Genomic DNA, 22,754 nt, shown 5'->3' with positions numbered 1-22,754 from the left:
ATCAGCACGGTCCAGGCATCCGGGAGGGAATCCAGGCATCCAGATAGGGCTATAAAAGGAGCATTCGACCAGTAAAAACAACAAGTACTCCGACTTTCTCTCTTGCGCGCTACTCTAAAAAGGCTTCTACAACGCTGCAACACTCCTCTAACAACCGCCAATTAAGTTTTTTTAACTTTCACTCAAAGCGACTTGGGACGAGTTGTCTCAAAAGAATTAGACAACGATGAATCGAAGCATCACAACTACCTCACACTGATGGAAACCAGACTTGAATCGGAAAGCAACTTAGATCAAGATGATGAGTCTGAATACGAGTTAAGCCACGAGTTCATACTCGTTTCTGATGGTTCCGATGAGGTACAATCTATCTTAACTGTAAATTTTTTTAAAATTATTTTCTGTCTTAATAAACAATTAATTAAATCTGAAAAATAAAATGACACACTCCTTAAGGAAAATCAATACCTTAAGGAACAACTTAATTCCTAAACTCAAAACACTAACCCAACTCAAGTCGAAAGACTTGAAGAAGAAAGCTTTAAACTGAAAACTGAAGTAACCAATTTAAAAGAATTGTTAAAAAATTCACCACAAGATCTAAGTACCTTAACATGATACTTGGATCACAACGATCGATGTACAACAAATCCGGACTCGGATATAGGTTCAACTTAACAAATAAAATATGTATATCACTTATAAGCCAAAACAAGAAACAAACCAAAGTTTGGGTTCCAAAAGCTTGTCTAACCAAGCAAGTAGGACTCAATCAATTTTATATACCTAAAATTGAAATTCACTACCTAAAACTATAAACTAACTAATTAAAACCCAAACCTAAAATGTAAATTGAAATCAAACAAATTAAATTCAAATTGAAAAACTAAATTTAAATTGAATAATTACAAATTTAATCTAAACTCAAGTTATAATTAAGTTTACTATAACTATAAAATAAATCGACACAAACCTTAAACATATATAAGCCCAAATTCAATAATTTAGAGGGAAGCTCTAAATTAATTGGTAGCTCCAAAACAATAACTTACCCAACTAGGTAATTAGGACTAGTTTAATTAGGGGCAAAAGTTTAACTTAACAAATAATACTGGAGAAGTTTTGGATGATAGTAGGTTAGGGAAGCTCTGTCTATGTATGTCTAGAAAGGTATGGCTTCGACCTGGTACATTTGACTTAGTGGAACTAACCGAAGCTACTCCTTACAAATCCTATCTAGTTATACCAAAGTTTTGTATTAAGTTCAGTGGGTAGGACTATTTGAAAAATTTTGAAAGCGGTTACTCTAATAATGTTCAGGTGACTGACCTCTGCTTAGACGTTTATCCAAAGAATGTCTGTTTGTTGAATCCAAAGCTAAACTTGAATCTAACACAAGTTAAACCAAACCCTAAAATTTAACTTAACTCATCTTACAAAATTATAAGATTCCATAATTAAAAATATAAATCGGCTAAGATGAATAAAATTTAAATTAAATTTAAATAAAATAATAAAATAAATAAGTTTAAATAAATAAAATTAAATTAAAATAAATCAAATTAAAATAAATTAACTTAAAACTTAAAATTAAAATGAAATTAACTTAAAACCTAAAATTAAAATCAAATTTAAACTTAAAAATTAACTTAAAACTTAAAATTAAATCAAATTAACTTAAAACTTGAGATTAAAATCAAATTTATACTTAAAAATTAAAAAATTAAAGTCAAATTTAAGCTTAAAACTTAAAATCAAAATCAAATTTAAACTTAACTTAAAAATTAAAAAATTATAATCAAATTTAAAGTTAAAACTTAAAATTAAAATCAAATTTAAACTTTAATTAATCTAAACTTAATTTGTAATTTAGGATAACCTTAATTGAGAACTCAATTTAATTAATACCTTAATTCAACCTAATTAAAACTTTAAACTAACTTAATTCAAATAAATCAAATTACCAATCAATTAACTTAAATCTCAATAAATAGCTAAGAATTATCAATCCAAACATACACATAATTCAAACTTAAAAACTTCGAACTTAACTTCAACCTAAGAAGATAACTGGGAATGTGCATGATAGACTAGGACTCTTATTATGAAATAAATTTTTAAGTGTTTTGTAAATTCTGGAAAAATTATTTACTTATATTTTCTAAAAAAATTTCATTTTCTTAATGTTTCAAAATTTATTTTGGCCTTAGTCTAGGTTGAACCCCTAGAAAGCATGATCCTATAGATTTAGACAACGAACATCTTACAAACACACTAGGTCTACCTTGATTGTGTATTTAAAATTTAGAATGCCATGAGATGCGTAAGCCTTTTGTCTAGACTTCAGATGCTTATATCAGTACATCAAAATAAGTCTAGACTATAAATACAACAGTATATTAATTAGGTTAAGGGGTCATTTTTAAATTTCTAACTAGACATTAGTACTTAACTTGATTAACCAAGTGAATACTGCTATCTTCTGATAATTAGTTAGTAACTAATGATTAGACATTTTAGGACAATTTTTAGTGAGTATTATTTTTAAAAATAATGTCAGGTTCAGGGAGAGGATATTTAAAAATTCCTTTCAAAAGAGTTCTATTTCATTTTTTTTTTTTTGCAAAGTATTGGTTTAAAAATTCTTTTGAAGCCTTACTAAAATACTTTGCAAATGGTAAAAAATAATATCTATTTTGAAAAATGAAATCAAAATGTTTGCAAATTGCATTGAAAACTACTTAAAAATACTTTGTAAAATATTTTGAAAGATATTTTTGAAAACACCTTGAAAAGTTTTATCAAATTCTTGTAAAATTTATCTTTGCAAAATATTTTTCATTTGTTTTCAAATATTGAAAAACCATTTGCAAAATATTTTGTTTCTAAAAATTCCTTTCAAAATTTTTTTAATTATTTTGAAAATGTCTTTGAAAGGTTTTTGCAAAGTCTTTATATAAAATATTTTGAAAACTATTGTATAAATTATTTTACCAAACTCACTTTCAAAGGAATTTTTGAAAAATACTTTTTGGAAATTATTTAGAAATACTTAGTAAATTTTTTTTACAAAATTCAAATTTTCAAAATCTTAAAAATCTTTTATAAATTTTGAAAAACTCCTTTCAAGTTACTTTAAAAAAAATTCATTTACTCCTATCTACAATAAACCTGAAAGTTTTTCTGAAAACACTGTATCTTTGTAAAATTTATTTACTTGAAATAATTATTTTTAAAAATTTATTTTCAAAAATACTATTTAAAAACTTGAAATTATTATTTGAAAACTTGCTTGAAAAACTAAGTTTGCAATTTTTGTTTTACTAAAAATATATTTAAGTTGTTCAAAAACTAGCTTTAGTTGGGTAAATATACCAACTCCTTGATTGAATGTTGTTGTTTCTGCTTAATGCATTGCGTTGTTTTTTTTTATGTATGCCAAAGGGGGAGGATAGTGGGTTAGGCTAGAAAAATCAACTCACTGTACTTTACTTAATTTTTTAATACTTGCTTAATTGTATTTTTTTTTCTAACTTTAATCCAGATTGTCATTACATCAAAAAAAGAGATATTGGCAGTAGATTCCTTGTGGAGAATTATGCTCCATTTTAAGGTGATATCCTAGATGTCTGGTTAAAGGGATACTCTTGTCACTAGACTCTTCGATCATAAAATCTAGAGTATTCCCTCTACAAGGTGAACAATCAATACACATCTACATGTTTACACCATTTATACATTTCATTAAACACATAAAAGGCACAAACACACATAGAACATGACACAAACACTTCATCGAATAAGAAAATATCCAAATACATAGTTCATATATCATATCGCATCATAGTTATTTCCTACATCCTAGATCGAGAGAATTTACTACATTGCAAGGAAGATATAACCAAGAGATAATAAATATAGGGTCTACAACTCAAAACATGGATTGAGAGAGAAGAGAATGCTTATCGGTGTGTCACTAGTCTTCTTGGAGGAAATCCTTACTCTAGAGATAGATGGATCGTTGGAGATGATGAAGATGACCTCTCTAGGATTTCCCCCTAAGGGGAGAACCCTTTTCTAAGGAAAGGGACGAAGTCCTAAACCCAAGATGAGTCAAAGAATAGGGTTCTTGACCCTTTTATACCTCCTCCAAGTTGTCTAGATTAGCCAGGATTATAGGGGTATGGTAAAATAGATTTTTCACCCATTAAACTCGATTTTATCATATTTCACTCTAAACCAAAGTTGTAGGTATTGAAATTATCTATATTATAATATTTGGATCGAAATGTGGTTCCAACCGAACCAAAAGTTATGGTGGTTCAAACTTTGGTCTGCAGTCTGGGCGGAGGGTGTGATGCGGTCGTGGATGGGAGTCATGGTCGTGCTTTTAGCACAACTAGACCGTATTATTCTCTATTGAACACTGAATCAAAATTGTAGATCTTAAAGTTAGCTACATTTCAATATAAAGAACATCCCATAACTCTAACCAAGCACAAAGTTATAGTTGTTTCAAAATAAGTCTGCAGTTTGCCTAGATTCAACACAATGCTATTTTTGGTGCGACGCCCCCCACTTCATGTCACATAGCTGGAGTGGCATGGTCGTGCCAAAAGGCATGGCTCCTCTTTGAGGCACATAACCGTGTGATTTCACGCTGCCTGAGCTTGTTTGGCCTCTGGTGGGAGGCACGACCTATTTGGCTTTGTTTTGGAAGAAGGCACATGGTTGCTTCGATGTGTGTCTTTTGCTCTATTTTTGCTCCAAATGGTATCCTATCAATCAAAACATGCAAAGAGCAGATCTCTGAATAAATAGAATGAAGTATGACATAATAATGAAATAGAGTGCAATAAACATAGATTATATGTATGAAATACAAGTAGATGTGCATAAAAAAATACATTATATATATATATATATATATATATATACACGCATATCACTATCTTGTCTGCTGACATGGCATTCGAGGTGGACAGGATAAGTCTCAGATTGATGATGTGGCATAGGATAACGATGATCTTGTTGACTTGGAGTGGGGATAAGCCTTAACCAACTGACGTGGAATCAGTCAAACATAAGGACCATGGTACTGACATGGCAGAGGATCATCATCGACGAGCTAACATGGTAGAAGGGGATTGGATGAAGGTTGGATAGGTAGACCGATCCTATAGATTGGTAGATCGATTGACTAGACCTGAATCTTATTTTTGATGTTAATCAGTATGCTAATCAGGTTGATTGGTAGACCAATCCGGGTCTATAAAAGAAAGCCTTGAGCTGAGGCTTCATCATTAATTGCCAAGTGCTCCTATTCTCACTTCTCTTTGGAACACCAATGTTATGGCGAATCGTTGCTTTGACAAACATGCTCAACTTTAAATTCTTTACATTGTCAGTATACTTGTTCGTATTTACTTCGTATTTGTGCTTTATCTTATAAAGGAATGATAAATGTGTTATCGTTCCTCATCTTTTGTAAAGATGAGTCTCTTTCTCTTTTGAGAAACAGATAACTAGTAGATTGTCCATCAAAAAGAAATCAATTATTATGGGTTTTGAAGTAAGACTATGAATTAAGTAAAAAAAATAAAAGTAATTTTGTGTTCTTGAGTGTTTTTGAGTTTATTTCTGATGCTTAATTCTGAAAAGATAAAAGAAGCTTTTAAACAAGAAAAAAATGATGAGTGCTATTCACCCACTCTTCCCCGGTGCGCTCGCTCACTTCTCCGATCTTACACTTATTTTCACTACTATAAATCATGATCACTACAACAAAAGTGACTTTCCGCAGCGCATCATTAATGACGCGCAATTAAAGCGCGCCGTTAATAATAATTTTTACAGCGTGTCCAATTATATGCGTTGCGGATAGTATAATATTTATATAAACGACGGCGTGCAGAAAAAGTATGCTGTCAATAAATTTTTCTACAACGTATAGAGTGTCTATTAAAACTTAATATTAATAGTGTGTGAAACGCGCTGTTAATACTTACTATACATACTCCATGTAAAAATATACACTACCAATAAATATTATAAAATTTTAAAATAAACTTTTATCGGCGTCAGCGCGGTTAAAAGACTTTTCAACTTATTTATTTGTATTCCCCTAAACTGCCTTTCCGCGTCGATGTTCCTTTCCTCTTCCCTTCGTTCCTTTTCTCTTCGCGACAAGGAAGAGCTCTCCTTCCCTCTCTGTAGCAAGGAAGGAGGCTCTTCTTCCCTCTCCATAGCAAGCAAGGAGACTCTTCTTCCTTCTCTGCAACAAGAAAGGAGGAGCTCTTCTTCCCTCTTTGCAGCAAGCAAGGAGGAGCTCAAAGGTAGCCCTAAATTTCACATTTCTTATACAAATAGAATCCCAACGAGCATCGGCCGTGCAAACCAGCCACCTACCGACCGCATGTCCCCTTCGTGTGCGTCTGTACGCGAAGCGACCATTCATCGCCTGATGAGGCACCGACCCCCTCATGTGCGACCACACACGAAGTGAGCGCTCGTCACCTGGCGAGGCAGCGACCCCATTGCTGTGTTTTTTTTATATAATTATTTAGAGATGGTTCTGTGTAAATTTCATCCAACTTAGTCCTCCAAGGTCTTAGCTTTTACATTTATCAAAAATTTATTCTCCTTGAGAAAACTTTCTAATCCCACACGGGGATAAAGTGAGTTTCCTAGAAGTGGTACATGAACTACATATCCTCAATCACAATTAATGATGTAGAACTAGTGATAGCTAAAACTGTTAATTTCAAAATTTCCATTAGGTTTTATAGTCTTAAGTATTATTTGAACTATTTTGGGATGACTTACATGTTTCTTATTCTTCCATTGTACACGAAGGCCCAAGTATTTTGAATTTGGAAGCTCATCGTTGTGCATTCATTCAATTTCCTAATTTAAATTTCCATGTAACTTCATTGGCAGAGGTGCCTTGCTAGATGGTTAGTGGAGAAAGGTAGGCAGCACGGATCCGTTGTTTATACTTGAAAGCAATACTCAGGTAGAAAATTAAAATCTTTGATAATGAATCAACAAGAGAAGTGATAAGTAGAATGTCTGCAGGCACAATACTTATCCAAGATGCTATTGGTGAGAAGGTAGAGTTCCTGGATTACAACCCATAAGGCATACAATCATCAATCATGTTCTTTGTCTTACTAGCAATTACTATTTTCCAGGTTGGCAAATTCATTTAGTCATCTTCAACCTTGTTTGGTAGCTTTATTGTTGCATTGACGAAAGGTTGGCTCCTATCACTCGTTCTAATGTCAAGCATACCTCTTATTGTTGCTGCTGGAGCTGCCATGTCATTAGTTATTTTCAAATCCTCAAACAGTGGGCAGAAGGTGTATGCCCAAGCTGGTACTATGGTTGAACACATAGTTGGATCTATTAGAACAGTATGTTTAAATTCTATACAGTTGTTTGTATTTGGTGCAGTGTTATTTATAGCTCTAAATTCTAGTCTACCTTCTCTCTTTTATTTACCATATAAATTATCAGGTTGTGTCTATTAATGGTGAGAATCAAGCAATGATAGTTATAAGAAACTCACACATAAATCATATAAAGCTGTTGTTGGTGAAGGGACTGCTTCTGGTTTTAGAATGGGTGTCGTTATATTTATTCTTTTCTGTTCCTATGGTCTGGCTGTATGGTATGATGCCAAGCTTATCATAGAAAAATGTTACGATGGAAGAACTATTTTCAATGTTATGATAGCTATCACTACAGGTGGAATGTAAGTCCTCAAACAAATCTCATAGCATTTTAGCTACTTTCTCTCTTTTATTTACCATATCAATTATCAGGTTGTGTCTTTTCATGGCAAGAATCAAGCAATGATAGTTACAAGAAACTCACAAATAAATCATATAAAGCTGCTGTTGGTGAAGGGACTGCTTCTAGCTTTACAATGGGTGTCATTATATTTATTCTTTTCTGTTCTTATGATCGGGCTATATGGTATGATGCCAAGCTTATCATAGAAAAAGGTTACGATGGAAGAACTATTTTCAATGTTATGATAGCTGTCACTACATGTGGAATGTAAGTCCTCAAACAAATCTCATAGCAATTTAGATACTTTCTTCAATCTGAGCAGAATCTAAAAGTCTTAGCTTTATATATATATTCTTGGATTAATTTCATTTCTTTTGCCCCTCAACTAGGTCTCTTGGCCAAGCATCACCATGCCTGTCCTCCTTTGCATCGGACCAAGCTGCAGCATACCAAATGTTCGAGACAATCAACCAAATACCGAGTATTGATGTTTATGACACTAGCGACATTTTGTTGGAAGAAATCAAGGGTGATGTTGAACTCAGAGATGTTCACTTCAGCTATCCATCGAGGTTTGAACAACTGATATTTGATGGCTTCTCCATGTGTATTTCAAGTGGTACGACTATGGCTTTAGTAGGAGTGGCAGTGGAAAATCTACTGTGATCAGATCAGTGGAGAGATTTTATTGTAATGACCACCCTTCTTATAACTCTACTACTCTCTAAGGTGACCGTTACTTAACTATTAACTCTACTTAACCGGTGTGATCGAAACCACGAGGAATCTCTACCGAAAAATTTCGGCAGTCTCCCCTGTACCGGTGACCATGAACATCAATACATACACAGTATACACAGCCACAGGCGGCTGGAACATATATCAAACACCCACGCAGTTTAACAAGTGACAAAAATTATAATATCTACCTATTACATAGAAATTTATCACAGCATGCAAACTAAAACACGAATAAACTCAATAGGAACATAGAATATAAAATACAGTCTCAATGACATCAACCATAGAGTACAACTCAATTACTTCTTATCCACTAAACACGAAAACGCAAAACTTCTCAGTTCTCTCCCATAGTCCTAGCATCACACACCATCCGCACCACCTTGTCGTCTCCCTTGCTATATCCTTTCCTTTCCTTTATCTGCAGTAAGAGGAAATACAATCTATAAGTAAAATTTGCTTAGTAAGCGCTATTTAACTCACAAAAATACGGATATGCATGTATACAAGAAGAACTAGAAACTGTATGCTCTAAAAGAAAATAAAGCATAAACATAGCTGCTCATGTTAATCTAAAAGCAAAGAAAAGCTAAGGAATCTACTCATGTAATCCTAATAGCTAATCATGCTATACAAGGATAAAACTGCATGTTGGAAGATAAAGCTAATCATGCTAAATAACTAATCAGGAAACAAACAAAACTAATACTGCATGCTTCAAATTAAAAGAACTAAACTTACTGATTCTAAGCATATGTGAAACTTGTTTCATTTGTTCTAAATTTTATACTTTATTACTTCAAAACAATAATAAAGTTCTTCTTGGTTAAAAACTTATACTTTAATACTTAAAAATAATAATCAACTTCTTTCTTGGGCCCAAGCTTAGTACCAATGCGCGCTCCCTAATAGGAACTGTGGTAGCTAGTCATCAGTCCTACGAGGGTAAAGACCTTGGTCTTACCAGGGCCAAGACCTTGGAATTGGTCACCTGGATTTGTTTAACGACAACCTTGGAAGTCGGGTACTAGCCTTTCTTTAAAATAAAATACTTATTTTCTTTTTATGTTCTTATAATAAAATGCCTTGGCATTTCTTTGAGCACTTGATATGCTGCTGATCCCAATACTTAAAATTTAGGGATTCTATCAAGACCTTGGTCTTTTCTCACTTATAACTACTCATTATAGCAAGGAAAGTCTAAACTAAATGCTATGTATATATATGTATATGCTAAAATCTGTTCTTGTCCATCTTAAAGCAAAAAGGGAAAACAAAAATCAGCTTACTACACTTATAAAAATCTGCACATGTTCAGCTAGGGGTAAATGAATTCTGCACACTAATACTTAATAAAATCTGCACACTAAAATGCTGCATATTAAGCTAACACAATTTTGCATATTAAGTTACACAATTCCGCACTATAAACTTTAAAGAAACTAGAAACTGATTGTTTTAAAAGGAAGGCTACTCATGCACATCTAATAACATAAGGAACTAGAAATCTGCTCATGTTATTCTAATAGCAAAGGAACTAGAAATCTAAATCTGCACATGTTCATGTTATTTACTAAATCTAAATAGCAAAGAAACTGAATGAATATATAAATGCACACTTGAATGAATCTGCTTATGCCTACTTCTACTTGAATGAATATAAATGCTCACTTGAATGAATCTGCTCATGCTCATGCTCATGCTCATGCCTACTAGTGGGAGCTGGCTATAGTTCCACGGCAAGAAAGTAATATAAGGGAAACAAAATGCTATACATAGCTATTCAAACAAACAAAACTGTTGAAGTTTGAATCCATATAAAACCTAAGCAAAACTTACACTTTTATAGAGTAGAAGAGATCTAAATTTTCTCTAATAGCATACTGCTCATAGCCCTAATCCATGAAACCAACAAACACATAGCAGAGCACACAATTGCAAGTAATATAGAATTCACAAGAATAACAATCCCTCTTCAGGTTCAGTACCACGGTAAGAAAGCAATTTATCGAACCCTACATGCTCAACACCTTAATCCCTCTCATGTTCTTCCTATGAAGCTCACGGCAACAAGCTCTAAACCCAAAAAAAACTTCACAGCATACTCAAAAACACAAGGAAACTCCAAATTACATTCGGAACTACTCTTACCGCGGGTGAGAAGCAACTTACCCTTGCTTTTAAGACTTACAACCGAAAGGGGAAGGCTGCTAGGGTTTCAGAGAGATGAAGATCTCGGCTTCTCCTTCGTGCTCACGAGCTCTTCTCGTCGAGAGGATCACGCACGGGTGAAGACCGGCCGGAAAAACCTCTCGCCAGCGTCGGAGACATGCCCTAGGTGTGGCTTCGTTTCCGCCCGAGAAGAGGAAATCGCGCCGTTGCGAGCACACGAGAGGGAGAAGGAATTTTAGGGCTCGGGAAAAAAATAAAACGATTCCTTTTTAATACCTAGGGTATTTCGGCATCTAATACCACTTAAATTAATTTTGTTTCCTTCCTAAATTAGCAAAGCCCGCTGGCACAGCTGGTCAGTCGGGTTTTGCTCAGGTCAAGGGTCTCGGCTTCGATTCCTCAGCTGCACACTTTTTATTTCAATTTGTTTTAAATGTGCCAACTATAGCTCAAATACCATTTGGTTCGGGTTTTACTAAGAAACCTGCGACTGGTCTATTGGTTAAGCAAATCTCTGCTTAACCTGAGGTTTCTAGTTCAAACCTCGGCAAGTTGGGTTGTTACATCTATGATCCGCAAGTTGGCGAAGTACTTATATTTGTTTTGTGAATTAATGGTTGATGGGTGAGTAACTTTACATAATCTTAAAATTAAGAAGATAAATGATGAGAAGAAAGCAGTCTTGGTTTCTCAATTTGCAACAGAGGCAACACTTCAAAGAGTTTATGCAGCTCAAAAAGATGATGACACACCTCCAATTGAAGCCATACTTGCACCTCTTGAGGCAGAGTTGAAGTTAGCACGGCAAGAGGTATCTGGTTGAAATTTTATTCCAACAAAATTATTATTCAGCTAATATTTCTTAGAGAAAACATCTCAATTTTGTGTTTCACATCTATTCCTATCATTATCCAACTACTTTGAATCAAAGAACAACTTAATTTTTGTATGAGATATATGGATCTATTTTTTGTATTATACAACTTATATATAAAGGAAACTTTTCAACTGCACAATATGATATTTAAATTTGTCATATTGGGAGGTAGTTTTACTATCCTGAACACAGCTATTCTGAAGTTGTGTATATGCATTGCAGCTATCTTATGGTCATTCAGATACAGATCTATACAATGCCTGTTATGATCTGATATCATTTGAACAGACAGTTCCATGTTATTCAAACTTTAGGCCTTAGTCTTTCCTGTTCAGGTTTAAAACTTGTTCCGTTGAAGATATTCCATCCTATTTGGAAGGTTAAAATTTCTTCTATTTTTTTTGCAGATTGCAAAGCTAAAGGATGACAACAACGCTTTGGATCGGCTTACTAAATCAAAGGAAGCAACACTATCTTATGCATTGTGTTTTTAGTGATGCAGAACCTTGGGTTTGCTCCTAAAGGTCAAGGCTAACTTCTATTTAGGAAGACTAGATCAACCATTTGAATTGCTGAAGAAGCTTGAACAAGGAAAAGTATAGTGGATAAGTACTGTTAAATTTCACAAAATTTTTTTAGAATTTAACAGGGTAATATTTTTCTCTTCAAATATATTCTTACAAACTATGACTTTTATTAATAGCCAGTTTATAATATCATAATTTAACAGGATTATGTAATAGCTAGTTTGTTATAGATTTCGTATCTTGTTTTAAATCTTTAGACTTTGTTTTGGTATAATGAAAAATTATGACTTTTATTAATTGTGTGTATTTGATTTGCACTAAATTTGTTGTAAAATTTTAGTTTATTGTCTTTGTTAATGAAATTGATTTTTTTTAATACAACAACATATATTTGCACGTTGAGGATTATTATCCGCAGCGCACACTGCACGTTGCAAAAAATATTATCCACAGCGCGCAATGCACGCCGTAGAAAATATTATCCGCAGCACACAATGCGCGCCGTAGAAAATATTTTCTACGGCGCGCATTGCGGATAATATTTTCTACGGCGTGCATTGCGCACTGCGGATAATATTGTTTGCGACGCGCAGTGCGCGCTGTGGATAATGTAGGATTTTCAACAGCTTTTAATTGTACAACGCGTTATGCACGCTGTAGAAAGTAAATTTGCACGCTGCGAAAAGTCATTTTTGTTGTAGTGGATATTCACCCCCTCCCCCGATGCACGTGCTCACTTCTCCGATCCAACACTTATTTTAGAACCGCAGTGTGGTGGTTAAATGTTCAAACCAATAGCATACTATGGTGCTAGCTTTGACCATATAGAACATTATTGTACTAATTTTTTAATTTTATTTACATGTAAATTTTACTTGTTCAACCATATAGAACATTATTGTACCAATTTGATTAGTATTTGGAACTTGTATGTGTTATAATATTATTTTGTTAATATAATCATGTCATATCATCCACTGATATAAGATGGCCAGATTATGCTAAAAATTATTAGTGATAAGTATTTTCATTATGTATTGTTAAATAATCGATGTTATTACTAATTCATATTTATATAATTTTTTCATTTTAAAATATTAAAGACTTTTTCATACAGTTTTGCTCCTAATGGTCATAGCATATCCATTTACATCACAAAAAAATTTGAAGAATGTCAATGTGTTAATGGTTATGCATGGAAGCGTGTAGACCCGGATATTAAAGATTTTTATTATTGTGAATTTTTTTTTGTAAGGATTGGAATATTATTCATACTGTACTTATACTAATTTTCTCAATATTATTGTAGGAAAAATATATTTGGGAGCCATGACACGAGGCTGAATTTAAAGTAATATGAAACTTGTATTGTCAAAAATAATACAAAGAATTTTTATACAAGTGGAGAAAGAAGAAGACAATGTCATCTCATATACTAGATGAGATTTGGGATGTTTGGAAGAAAATTTGGACGGTAAAAAATGATAATAAAATTAAGATATTGCTCGAAATAATAGAAATATTGATGTTGCTGACCCAAGTACGAGAGCCATAAAATATACGGCTAGATCATGATATATTATGGAGCATGCAATAGAGTATGTGAGTTTACAATAAATTTATATAAGTTCTTCTTTATAATTATCAATGAACTAATTTTAATTTATAAACAAATTTATTTATGCAAGAAGATAATTTACAATGACTAACTGATTGTTGAGTGTTATTTAATAGTACACGTAAAAAAATGACACTTTTATTTATGTTAGATCACAGACCTAAGTATTGAAACTTTATTACTTCTCACATTTATTAATGATTAGTTTTATTATTTGTATATTAGATAATAATAATATTTTCTTTTACATAGGATGATATGACTACTAGAGTTATACATGAATCTCAACTTGTTATAGAGGGAGGGGAACCATAGATTCCATCACACGATATTATAAATGATATATATTATGAGATTTTTGATGGAAGCAAAAAGAGCTCCCCCTACAACCTTGACTCTTGAGCAAAGCTTGTATTTAATCATGTGTTGTGTACTCCAAGGTCCAAGGGGCGTTATTCATCGGCTGAAGTTCAAGGATTAAGGACAGAGAACTCAGAATTGAGAGCTTGGGACATGACAATAAAGCAATCAATAGAAGATCGGATCCAAGCGACAGTAGACCATCAGGTCAAGGTACCAATAGACCCGTCAATGCAAGATTTAATGTTTCGTTTTATATGGTCTCATTCATTAACTCATCCTTATGTTTTTGTTGAATTTTCAACTCCGTATGGTATTGATTCTTAGGAGACTCAAGGCCCTAGAGCTATTGATGAGTATATTATATAGGTTGTGTTTTGTCATAAATATTTTTAGATAAATATTTGTATATTAAAATTGATGATTTGGACATTGTTACTAAATATTAAATTGATTGGTGTTAGTATTATAATTGTATAGAGTTGGAACGGGTTACTAGTATAATTCTGCATATTAGTGTGATATTGTGATTTTGTATATGCTAATATATACTAAATTGTATTATGCTAAAATTATATTAAAATAATGATGAATTTAAAATTTTCGTTATTAATTTAACAATTAAATTTAAATTCGATTGCTAATTATTAAACCGTAGCCATGCTAAATTTTGAACAATAGCATGACATCCATTCCTTATGGAGCGGAGGTCGATTTTGCTAGCCGGACTCTGGATCTTTGAGATTAGCTCTTCTTGTATTTATCATTTTCAAATATGGTCAAATATAATGTAGCTACAAATTGTTGGATGATGTTGGACGATTTGAAAAGCTACAGAACAGGATTCCAGGGTTGATGTAATACGCCTATAATCAACAGAAAGCTCGTTAGAGGGTGTCGGGGACGATTATAGCAATAGGAAATCTCTCAAAGGATAGGGTTTCTAGTGCATACCTTTACTGAGCTATTAACATTGAATATTTATAAGAGATGAAGGGAGATGACACTCCCGTAGACGTCGATGATTTCCACAGGGATTATTATCTCGAGAGACTGTTAAATGGAAGTCGGTATAAGGGATTTGATCCATGAGACTATTAAAGCACCAATTCCTACGAGTACGTAGTTGGTTTAGGGAAGTCATCTTGAGATATCTACTTTTTGATGAGATGTTAAACTAGGAGGCTAGCTATCTCCTTGGGAGAGTCATTATGCACTTTAAAATTCACGGGTTAAAGAAATAAGAATGTTACATCCCCATACCACCACGTACAAAGTTGATCATTAAGCACTATAAAATTCACGGGCGAAAGAAATAAGAATGTCTAGCTCATGAATTACATCCCCTCCTTTCTTATTAACTTGAAGGAAATTAACCTTACTCCTTTGCTCCCGCATCTGGGCGCGCAGTGGCGTGAAGCCCCTCCTTTAATAATTTTCGCTAAATCATCTCCGTTCATGTTTTGTACTGATAACTGCTGGAATTGGAAATGTTGCACGATGTGCAGACTTGCTAATTGCGGGAGACCATGCGCATCAACTCCTCGTCCTTGACTAGTGCGCTAAGCGTCTCGGGCGAAAGGCACGCCTCCATCATAATGCTCCCTTTCTCAGGCCCTGGAAACACAGTCAGAATCCCATCTGCCTTGTTTCCTGCTCCACTCCTCACGCCCACCGGTCTCCCCCATCCGAAGTCATTCCCATACACATTGAACCTCGGAGAACTACCCGTTGCCAGGTTACTCGACTTGGACTTGCTGCCCGCGTAACCGAACGACGGCGTCGCCACCCAGTCCGTTAGGTAATTTCGCACAGAGGAATCATTGAACGAAGCAACCGTTTGGTTGAGTTGCCACGCCGCCCAACCGAGCCCGCGCTGCAGCAATTCCCCTGCCGTCACCTTCCGCGTCGTGGCCACGTGGACCGCGTTGCCGAGGTAACTTTCTGGCAGTGGGGGAGTCAACCTTGTCCTGCACCCGATGAGAATCGCGGAAAACGTCTCCAGGTTAGGATCGAGGCGACGCGCCCGAGTCACGGACACCCAGATGAAGGAGAGCAGAGACTGGAGGGAGGAGATTTGGCCGTCGGTGCCCATCTCAGCGTTCACCGTAGCCTTGAGCTTGGCCACCTCGGCGGCTGAGAAGTGGAAGGCGCACACCTCCACGGGAGCGTAGACAGGCCTCCTGATGAAATCGTTTGCGCTGCCGAAGGGGAGACGGATCGGTGGATTGCAGGAGTCTAGGAACCAACGGTCGACGGCCAGGGGGCTGCTGACCTCGGGACAGCTGCCGCTTCGGCAGATCTGCGACCAGGAGTTGAAGAAGTTCCAGAAGACAGTGCCGTCAGCCACGGCATGGTTGAGGGAGCAAGCGATGAAGATCCCATCGGCGAGCTCAGTGACTTGGACGGCGAGAAGTGGTAAGCAATGGCCGTCGTAGCTGAGAGCGCCGTTAAGGGGGAAGAAGGATCGCACGACGGGGGGCACATAGAGCGAGTGGAGTATGCTGGAGACGGTCACACTTGGGGCGGACGCGTGGATGAAGCCGGCTCCTTCGTCGTTGCACTTGAGGGAGATGGAAAGCGAAGGAGGGGAATTGGATAGGTTGGCGACGGAGAGGCGGCCGGCCAAGGGAAAAAATCGGTCGACGGCAGCGGCGAAGGAATCGCGGAGCCGGGAAATGCTAAGGGTTGCGTCGGCGTCCGGCGATGGCGGCCAGAGGAAGAGCAAGCCCCTTTGGATGTAGTCGACGGAGATCATCTTCAGATCCCAGGGAGTGAGATGGATCAGTCGACCGCCGTCTTCCTCGCCGGGGCGAGGGGATGGTCGGACTGGGAAATTAGAAAGGATGCGTACCTCACTATTCTCCGTCATATCTAGATCTGGATGTTCTCCGTCCTCACTATTCTCCGTCATTTCTAGATCTGGATGCGTACCTCACTATTCTCCGTCATATATAGAGCTGGTCTTCTAATATTTGTCCATAAATAATTGATTTAAAAAGGCGTCACTCCGTTCATTCAAGTGGTGAGGAAATTTCCCGGAAGCTTCAACTGCGATAACGCTTCTCCCAAATGATTCCATATCGCCGGTCCGCACAGACAAGTTACGACAGCTGCTGAGAAGATGGATAAGTCATAAGGTTTCCGGTATCCGTTGAGAATCGAACTTTTACACATTGACATCATCACTTTGAATCATCTGGCTAGAAGTGTAATCAAACGGAGTCGAATTGAACTCTAGCATGTTTGAATTTAGCTCGTTTATAATCGAGTTGAGTTTGAGTTTTATTTAACGAATATATTCATGATTCACGAGTTTATTCAAATTTTTATCGAGCCTAAACGAGCTTAATAAATATAAATTATAAATTTAAATAATCATTAAAAATTAAATTATATATTTTAAAAAAATTATAATATTCTTGTTAAAATTTATAATTTTATTCTAATAAATAAATTTAATAAATTTGTCTATGTTTTTCATAAGTAGAGTGTAAAATCTATAAATTAAATATCAAAACTATTATTTTTTTATTTAAAAATTGATTTATGAGCTTAACGAACATGTTCACGAGTTAACGAGTCGAATATTGTGAAACTTGAGCTTGGTTTGTTTATCTTAACGAGCCTCATTAAACGAGCTCAAACGAGTATATTGATCAGGAAGTATCTAAGTTAAGTAATCCTTTTTCAGTGCATCAATATAAGTCTGATGAAAAATATAAATAGTATATTAATCAAGTTAAGTAGTCCTCTTTCAGCAAATTTCTAACTGGACATTAGTACTTAACTTGACTAACCAAGTAAACATTGCTATCTTCTGATATTTTGATAGTAACTAAAGGTTAGATATTCAAGGATATTTTTTAGATGAATATTATTTTAAATAATATCATGTTCATGGGAAGATATTTGAAAACTTTTTTCAAAAATAATTTTATTTAAAATGTTTTTTTTGCAAAATCTTGGTTTAAAATTCTTTTAAAACCTTACTAAACTTTGCAAATGGTTCAGAAATATTTCTAAAATAATTTTGTTTTTTACAAAATGACAACAAAATTAAGACATTGCTCGAAACAATAGAAATACTGAGGTTGCTGACCCAAGTGTTGGAGCCCTAAAATATACGACTAGATCATGATCTATTGTGGAGCATGCAATAGAGTGTGCGAGTTTATAAAAAATTTATATAAGTACTTCTTTATAATTATCAATGAACTAATTTTAATTTATAAACAAATTTGTTTATGCAAGAAGACAATTTACAATGACCAACTGATTGTTGAGTGTGTTATTTAACAATACACATCAAAAGAATGATAAAAGACACTTTTATCGATATTTGATCGCATACCATAAATGTAAGTATCTAAACTTTATTACCTCTCACATTTATCAATGACTAGTTTTATCATTTGTATATTAAATAATAATAATATTTTTTTTAAATAGGATGATATGACTGTCAGAGTTGCACATGTCACATGATATTATAAATAATATATATTATGAGATTTTTGATGGAAGCAAAAAGAACTCCCTTTACCACCTTAGCTCTTAGGCAAAGGTTGTATTTAATCATGTGTTATGTACTCTTAGGTTCAAGGGTGGTTTGAGTTCTTCATCGGCTGAAGTTCAAACATTAAGGATGAAGAACCTAGAATTGAGAGCTTGGGTCATGGCAATAGAGCAATCAATGGAGGATCGGGTCCAAGCGGTAGTAGACTATTAGGTCAAGGCAACAATAGACCTGTATTCAATACAAGATTTAATGTCTTGTTTTATGTTGTCTCATTCATTAGCTCATCCTCATCCTTTTCTTGAAATTTCAACTCCAAGAGCTATTGATGAGTAGATTATATAGGTTGTGTTTTGGCCATAAATATTTTTAGATAAATATTTGTATGTTAAAGTTGATGATTTGAATGTCATTACTAAATATTAAATTGATTGGTGTTAATATTATAATTGTGTAGAGTTGGGACTAGTTACTAATATAATTCTGCATATTGGTGTGATATTGTGATTTTGTATATGTTAATATATATTAAATTGTATCATGCTAAAATTATATTAAAATAATGATGAATTTAAAATTTTTATCGTTAATTTAACGATTAAATTTAAATTCGATTGCTAATTATTAAACCGTAGCCATGCTAATTTTTGACCTAATTAACAATAGCATGACATCCAATCCTTATCAAGCGGAGGTCGATTTTGCTAGCCGGACTCTGGATCTTTGAGATTAGCTCTTCTTGTATTTATCATTTTCAAATATGGTCAATATGATGTAACTACAAATTGTTGGATGATGTTGGACGATTTAAAGCTACAGAACAGGATTCCAGGGATGATGTAATAAACCTATAATCAATAGAAAACTCGTTAGAGGGTGTCGGGGACGATTATAGCAAAGTCTCTCTAATGCCTAAGTTAGCTTCACCTCTAAAAGAGTAGGAAATCTCTCAAAGCATAGGGTTTCTAGTGCATACCTTTACAGAGCTATTAACATTGAATATTTATAAGAGATGAAGGGAGATGATACTCCCGTAGATGTCGATGATTTCCACAGGGATTATTATCTCGAGAGACTGTTAAATGGAAGTCGGTATAAGGGCCGGATTTGATCCATGAGACTATTAAAGCACCAATTCCTCCGAGTACGTAGTTGGTTTAGGGAAGTCATCTTTAGATATCTACTTTTGATGAGATGTTAAACTAGGAGGCTACTAGCTATCTCCTTGGGAGAGTCAACCAACTTTTGACAAGGAACCGGTTCACCAAAAATACAAATTATTACCCCATACCACCACGTACAAAGTTCATCATTAAGCACTATAAAATTCACGGGTGAAAGAAATAAGAATGTTACATCATCTCCTTTCTTATTAACTTGAAGGAAATTAACCTTACTCCTTTGCCCCCGCATCTGGGCGCGCAGTGGCGTGAAGCCCCTCCTTTAATAATTTTTGCTAAATCATCTCCGTTCAGGTTTTGTACTGATAACTGCTGGATTTGGAAATGTTGCACGATGTGAAGCCTTGCTAATTGCCGGAAAGCATGCGCATCAACTCCTCGTCCTTGACTAGTGCGCTAAGCGTCTCGGGCAAAAGGCTCACCCCCATCCCAATGCTCCCTCTCTCAGGGCCTGGATACACAGTCACCTTTCCATCTTTCTTGTTTCCTGCTCCACTCCTCACGCCGACCGGTCTCCCCCATCCGAAGTCATTCCCATACACATTGAACCGCGGAGAACTACCCGTTATCAGGTCAGTCGACTTGGACTTGTTGTGCACGTAACTGAACGACGGCGTCGCCACCCAGTCCGTTAGGTAATTTCGCACCCAGGAATCATTGAACGAAGCAACCGTTTGGTTGAGTTGCCACGCCGCCCAACCGAGCCCGCGCTGCAGCAATTCCCCTGCCGTCACATTCCGCGTCGTGGCCACGTGGATCGCGTTGCCGAGATAACTTTCTGGCAGTGGGGGAGTCACCCTTGTCCTACACCCGATGACAATACTGTACGACGTCTCCATGTTAGGATCGAGGCGACGCGCCCGAGTCACGGACACCCAGATGAAGGAGAGCAGAGACTGGAGGGAGGAGATTTGGCCGTCGGTGCCCATCTCAGCGTTCACCGTAGCCTTGAGCTTGGCCACCTCGGCAGCTGAGAAGTGGAAGGTGCACTCCTCCACGGGAGCGTAGACAGGCCTCCTGATGAAATCGTTTGCGCTGCCGAACGGGAGACGGATCGGTGGATTGCAGGAGTCTAGGAACCAGCGGTCGACGGCCAGGGGGTTGCTGACCTCGGGACAGCTGCCGCTTCGGCAGATCTGCGACCAGGAGTTGAAGAAGTTCCAGAAGACAGTGCCGTCAGCCACGGCATGGTTGAGGGAGCAAGCGATGAAGATCCCGTCGGCCAGCTCAGTGACTTGGGCGGCGAGAAGCGGTAAGCAATGGCCTTCGTAGCTGAGAGCGCCGTTAAGGGGGAAGAAGGATCGCACGACGGGGGGCACATAGAGCGAGTGGAGTATGCTGGAGACGGTCACACTTGGGGCGGACGCGTGGATGAAGTCGGCTCCTTCGTCGTTGCACTTGAGGGAGATGGAAAGCGAAGGAGGGAAAGTGGATAGGTTGGCGACGGAGAGGCGGCCGGCCAAGGGAAAAAATCGGTCGACGGCAGCGGCGAAGGAATCGCGGAGTCGGGAAATGCTAAGGGTTGCGTCGGCGTCCGGCGATGGCGGCCAGAGGAAGAGAATGCCCTTTTGGATGTAGTCGACGGAAAGCAACTTCAGATCCCAGGGAGTGAGATGAATCAGTCGACCGCCGTCTTCCTCGCAGGGGCGAGGGGAGGGTCGGACTGAGAAATTAGAAAGGATGCGTACCTCACTATTCTCCGTCATACCTAGATCTGGTCTTCTAATATTTGTCCATAAATAATTGATTTAAAAAGGCGTCAATCCGTTCATTCAAGTGGTGAGGAAATTTCCCGAAAGCTTCAACTGCGATAACGCTTCTCCCAGATGATGCAATAATTGCCGGCCCATACAGCTTGATCCAACAGCGATAGCTGCTTAATTGCCGGCCCATACAGCTTGATCCAACAGCAATAGCTGCTGAGAAGATACGAGAAGTCATTAAGGCTTCCGCTATCCATTGAGAATCGAACTTATCCACGAAACCATTACTCTTAATCATGTGACAGTGCGATAATTGAGATATAGAATGGTGTCACATTATATTTTAGGATTAAAATTAAGATCATGACTAATACTCATATGAGGTACTAGAACAAATAAATCATCTTATATCACATGTGCGCCAGCATGTCCAGGTCCTGGAAGCTTCAACTGATTGATGCAAAGGATGTATGCACATCAAAAAGGAAAAAAAACATCGGCAATTTACTAAAAGACGTATGTAGATTTTTAAATTTATCAAAAAGTATACGATGTTGAATAAGTGTGAATGGAAAAGAGGAGGAAGAGAAGAAGCTCTATTGTGCATGAGACTTTAGTCCCACATTGAGAGTTTCTTGGCATATTTGTTAGTTTATATTGATTCACATACATTGAAGATGTGAATAGTGCATAGGGAGAGACTCTCTATCACTCGTGGGTGCGCAGGGGGTGTAAATCTAGGGCCCAGATTATATTGAACCAAATTGACTCGTGCGCACACGAATGCCAGTCCTTTAGTCTTGAGCTCCTATATAAGGAGATTGCGACCACAAGTGTTTGGTGGAGTTCACGGTCGATCATTATATCTTGGGAAACAGACGACCTGAGTAAACCTCGAAACACAGTCGGGGAGGTGGGTGAATCTGTTTCAAGGAAATTGCTACTCGCAGGCCTCGGTCAGCTTGGCCGGTCGAAATTTTTGCCCGACCTTACTGTCTGGTTTGTCCCTCTACAGACCTGGTCTTCCTTTCTGCACACCTGCTCAAACAGACCTGGTCTTCCTTGTCAGCTTGGCCACTCGGAATTTTCGCCCGACCTTACTGTATGGTCTGTCCCTCTGCAGACTTGGTCTTCCTTTCTGCACACCTGCTCAAACAGACCTGGTCATTCTGCTCTGCAAACCTGGTCTTCCTTTATGCATACCTGCTCAAACAGACCTGGTCATTCTGCTCTGCAGACCTGGTCTTCCTTTCTCCAGA

General features: G+C 36.7%; 2 protein-coding genes and 1 long non-coding RNA gene across 3 annotated transcripts; 1 reads left to right on the top strand and 2 right to left on the bottom strand.

The window, feature by feature from the left end:
* Window positions 1-6,143: 6,143 nt before the first annotated feature.
* Window positions 6,144-8,548, top strand: LOC122046919. Its single transcript, XR_006130423.1, has 5 exons — window positions 6,144-6,335; window positions 6,940-7,015; window positions 7,078-7,112; window positions 7,194-8,064; window positions 8,187-8,548. It is a non-coding gene; the product is annotated as an uncharacterized LOC122046919 (long non-coding RNA).
* A 6,756-nt stretch (window positions 8,549-15,304) lies between these two features.
* LOC122046917 (uncharacterized acetyltransferase At3g50280-like) lies at window positions 15,305-17,166 on the bottom strand. Its single transcript, XM_042607876.1, has one exon. It carries the CDS (start codon window positions 17,004-17,006, stop codon window positions 15,606-15,608), a length of 1,401 nt encoding a protein of 466 aa, XP_042463810.1. The 5' UTR covers window positions 17,007-17,166; the 3' UTR covers window positions 15,305-15,605.
* A 2,705-nt stretch (window positions 17,167-19,871) lies between these two features.
* On the bottom strand, window positions 19,872-21,548 carry LOC122046918 (uncharacterized acetyltransferase At3g50280-like). The gene has a single exon (XM_042607877.1). It carries the CDS (start codon window positions 21,496-21,498, stop codon window positions 20,140-20,142), a length of 1,359 nt encoding a protein of 452 aa, XP_042463811.1. The 5' UTR covers window positions 21,499-21,548; the 3' UTR covers window positions 19,872-20,139.
* Between the last annotated feature and the right edge of the window lie 1,206 nt (window positions 21,549-22,754).

Source organism: Zingiber officinale, chromosome 2B (assembly GCF_018446385.1).
Source record: "Zingiber officinale cultivar Zhangliang chromosome 2B, Zo_v1.1, whole genome shotgun sequence".
Lineage (NCBI taxonomy): Eukaryota > Viridiplantae > Streptophyta > Magnoliopsida > Zingiberales > Zingiberaceae > Zingiber > Zingiber officinale.
This window is presented reverse-complemented; position numbering and strand designations above follow the sequence as displayed.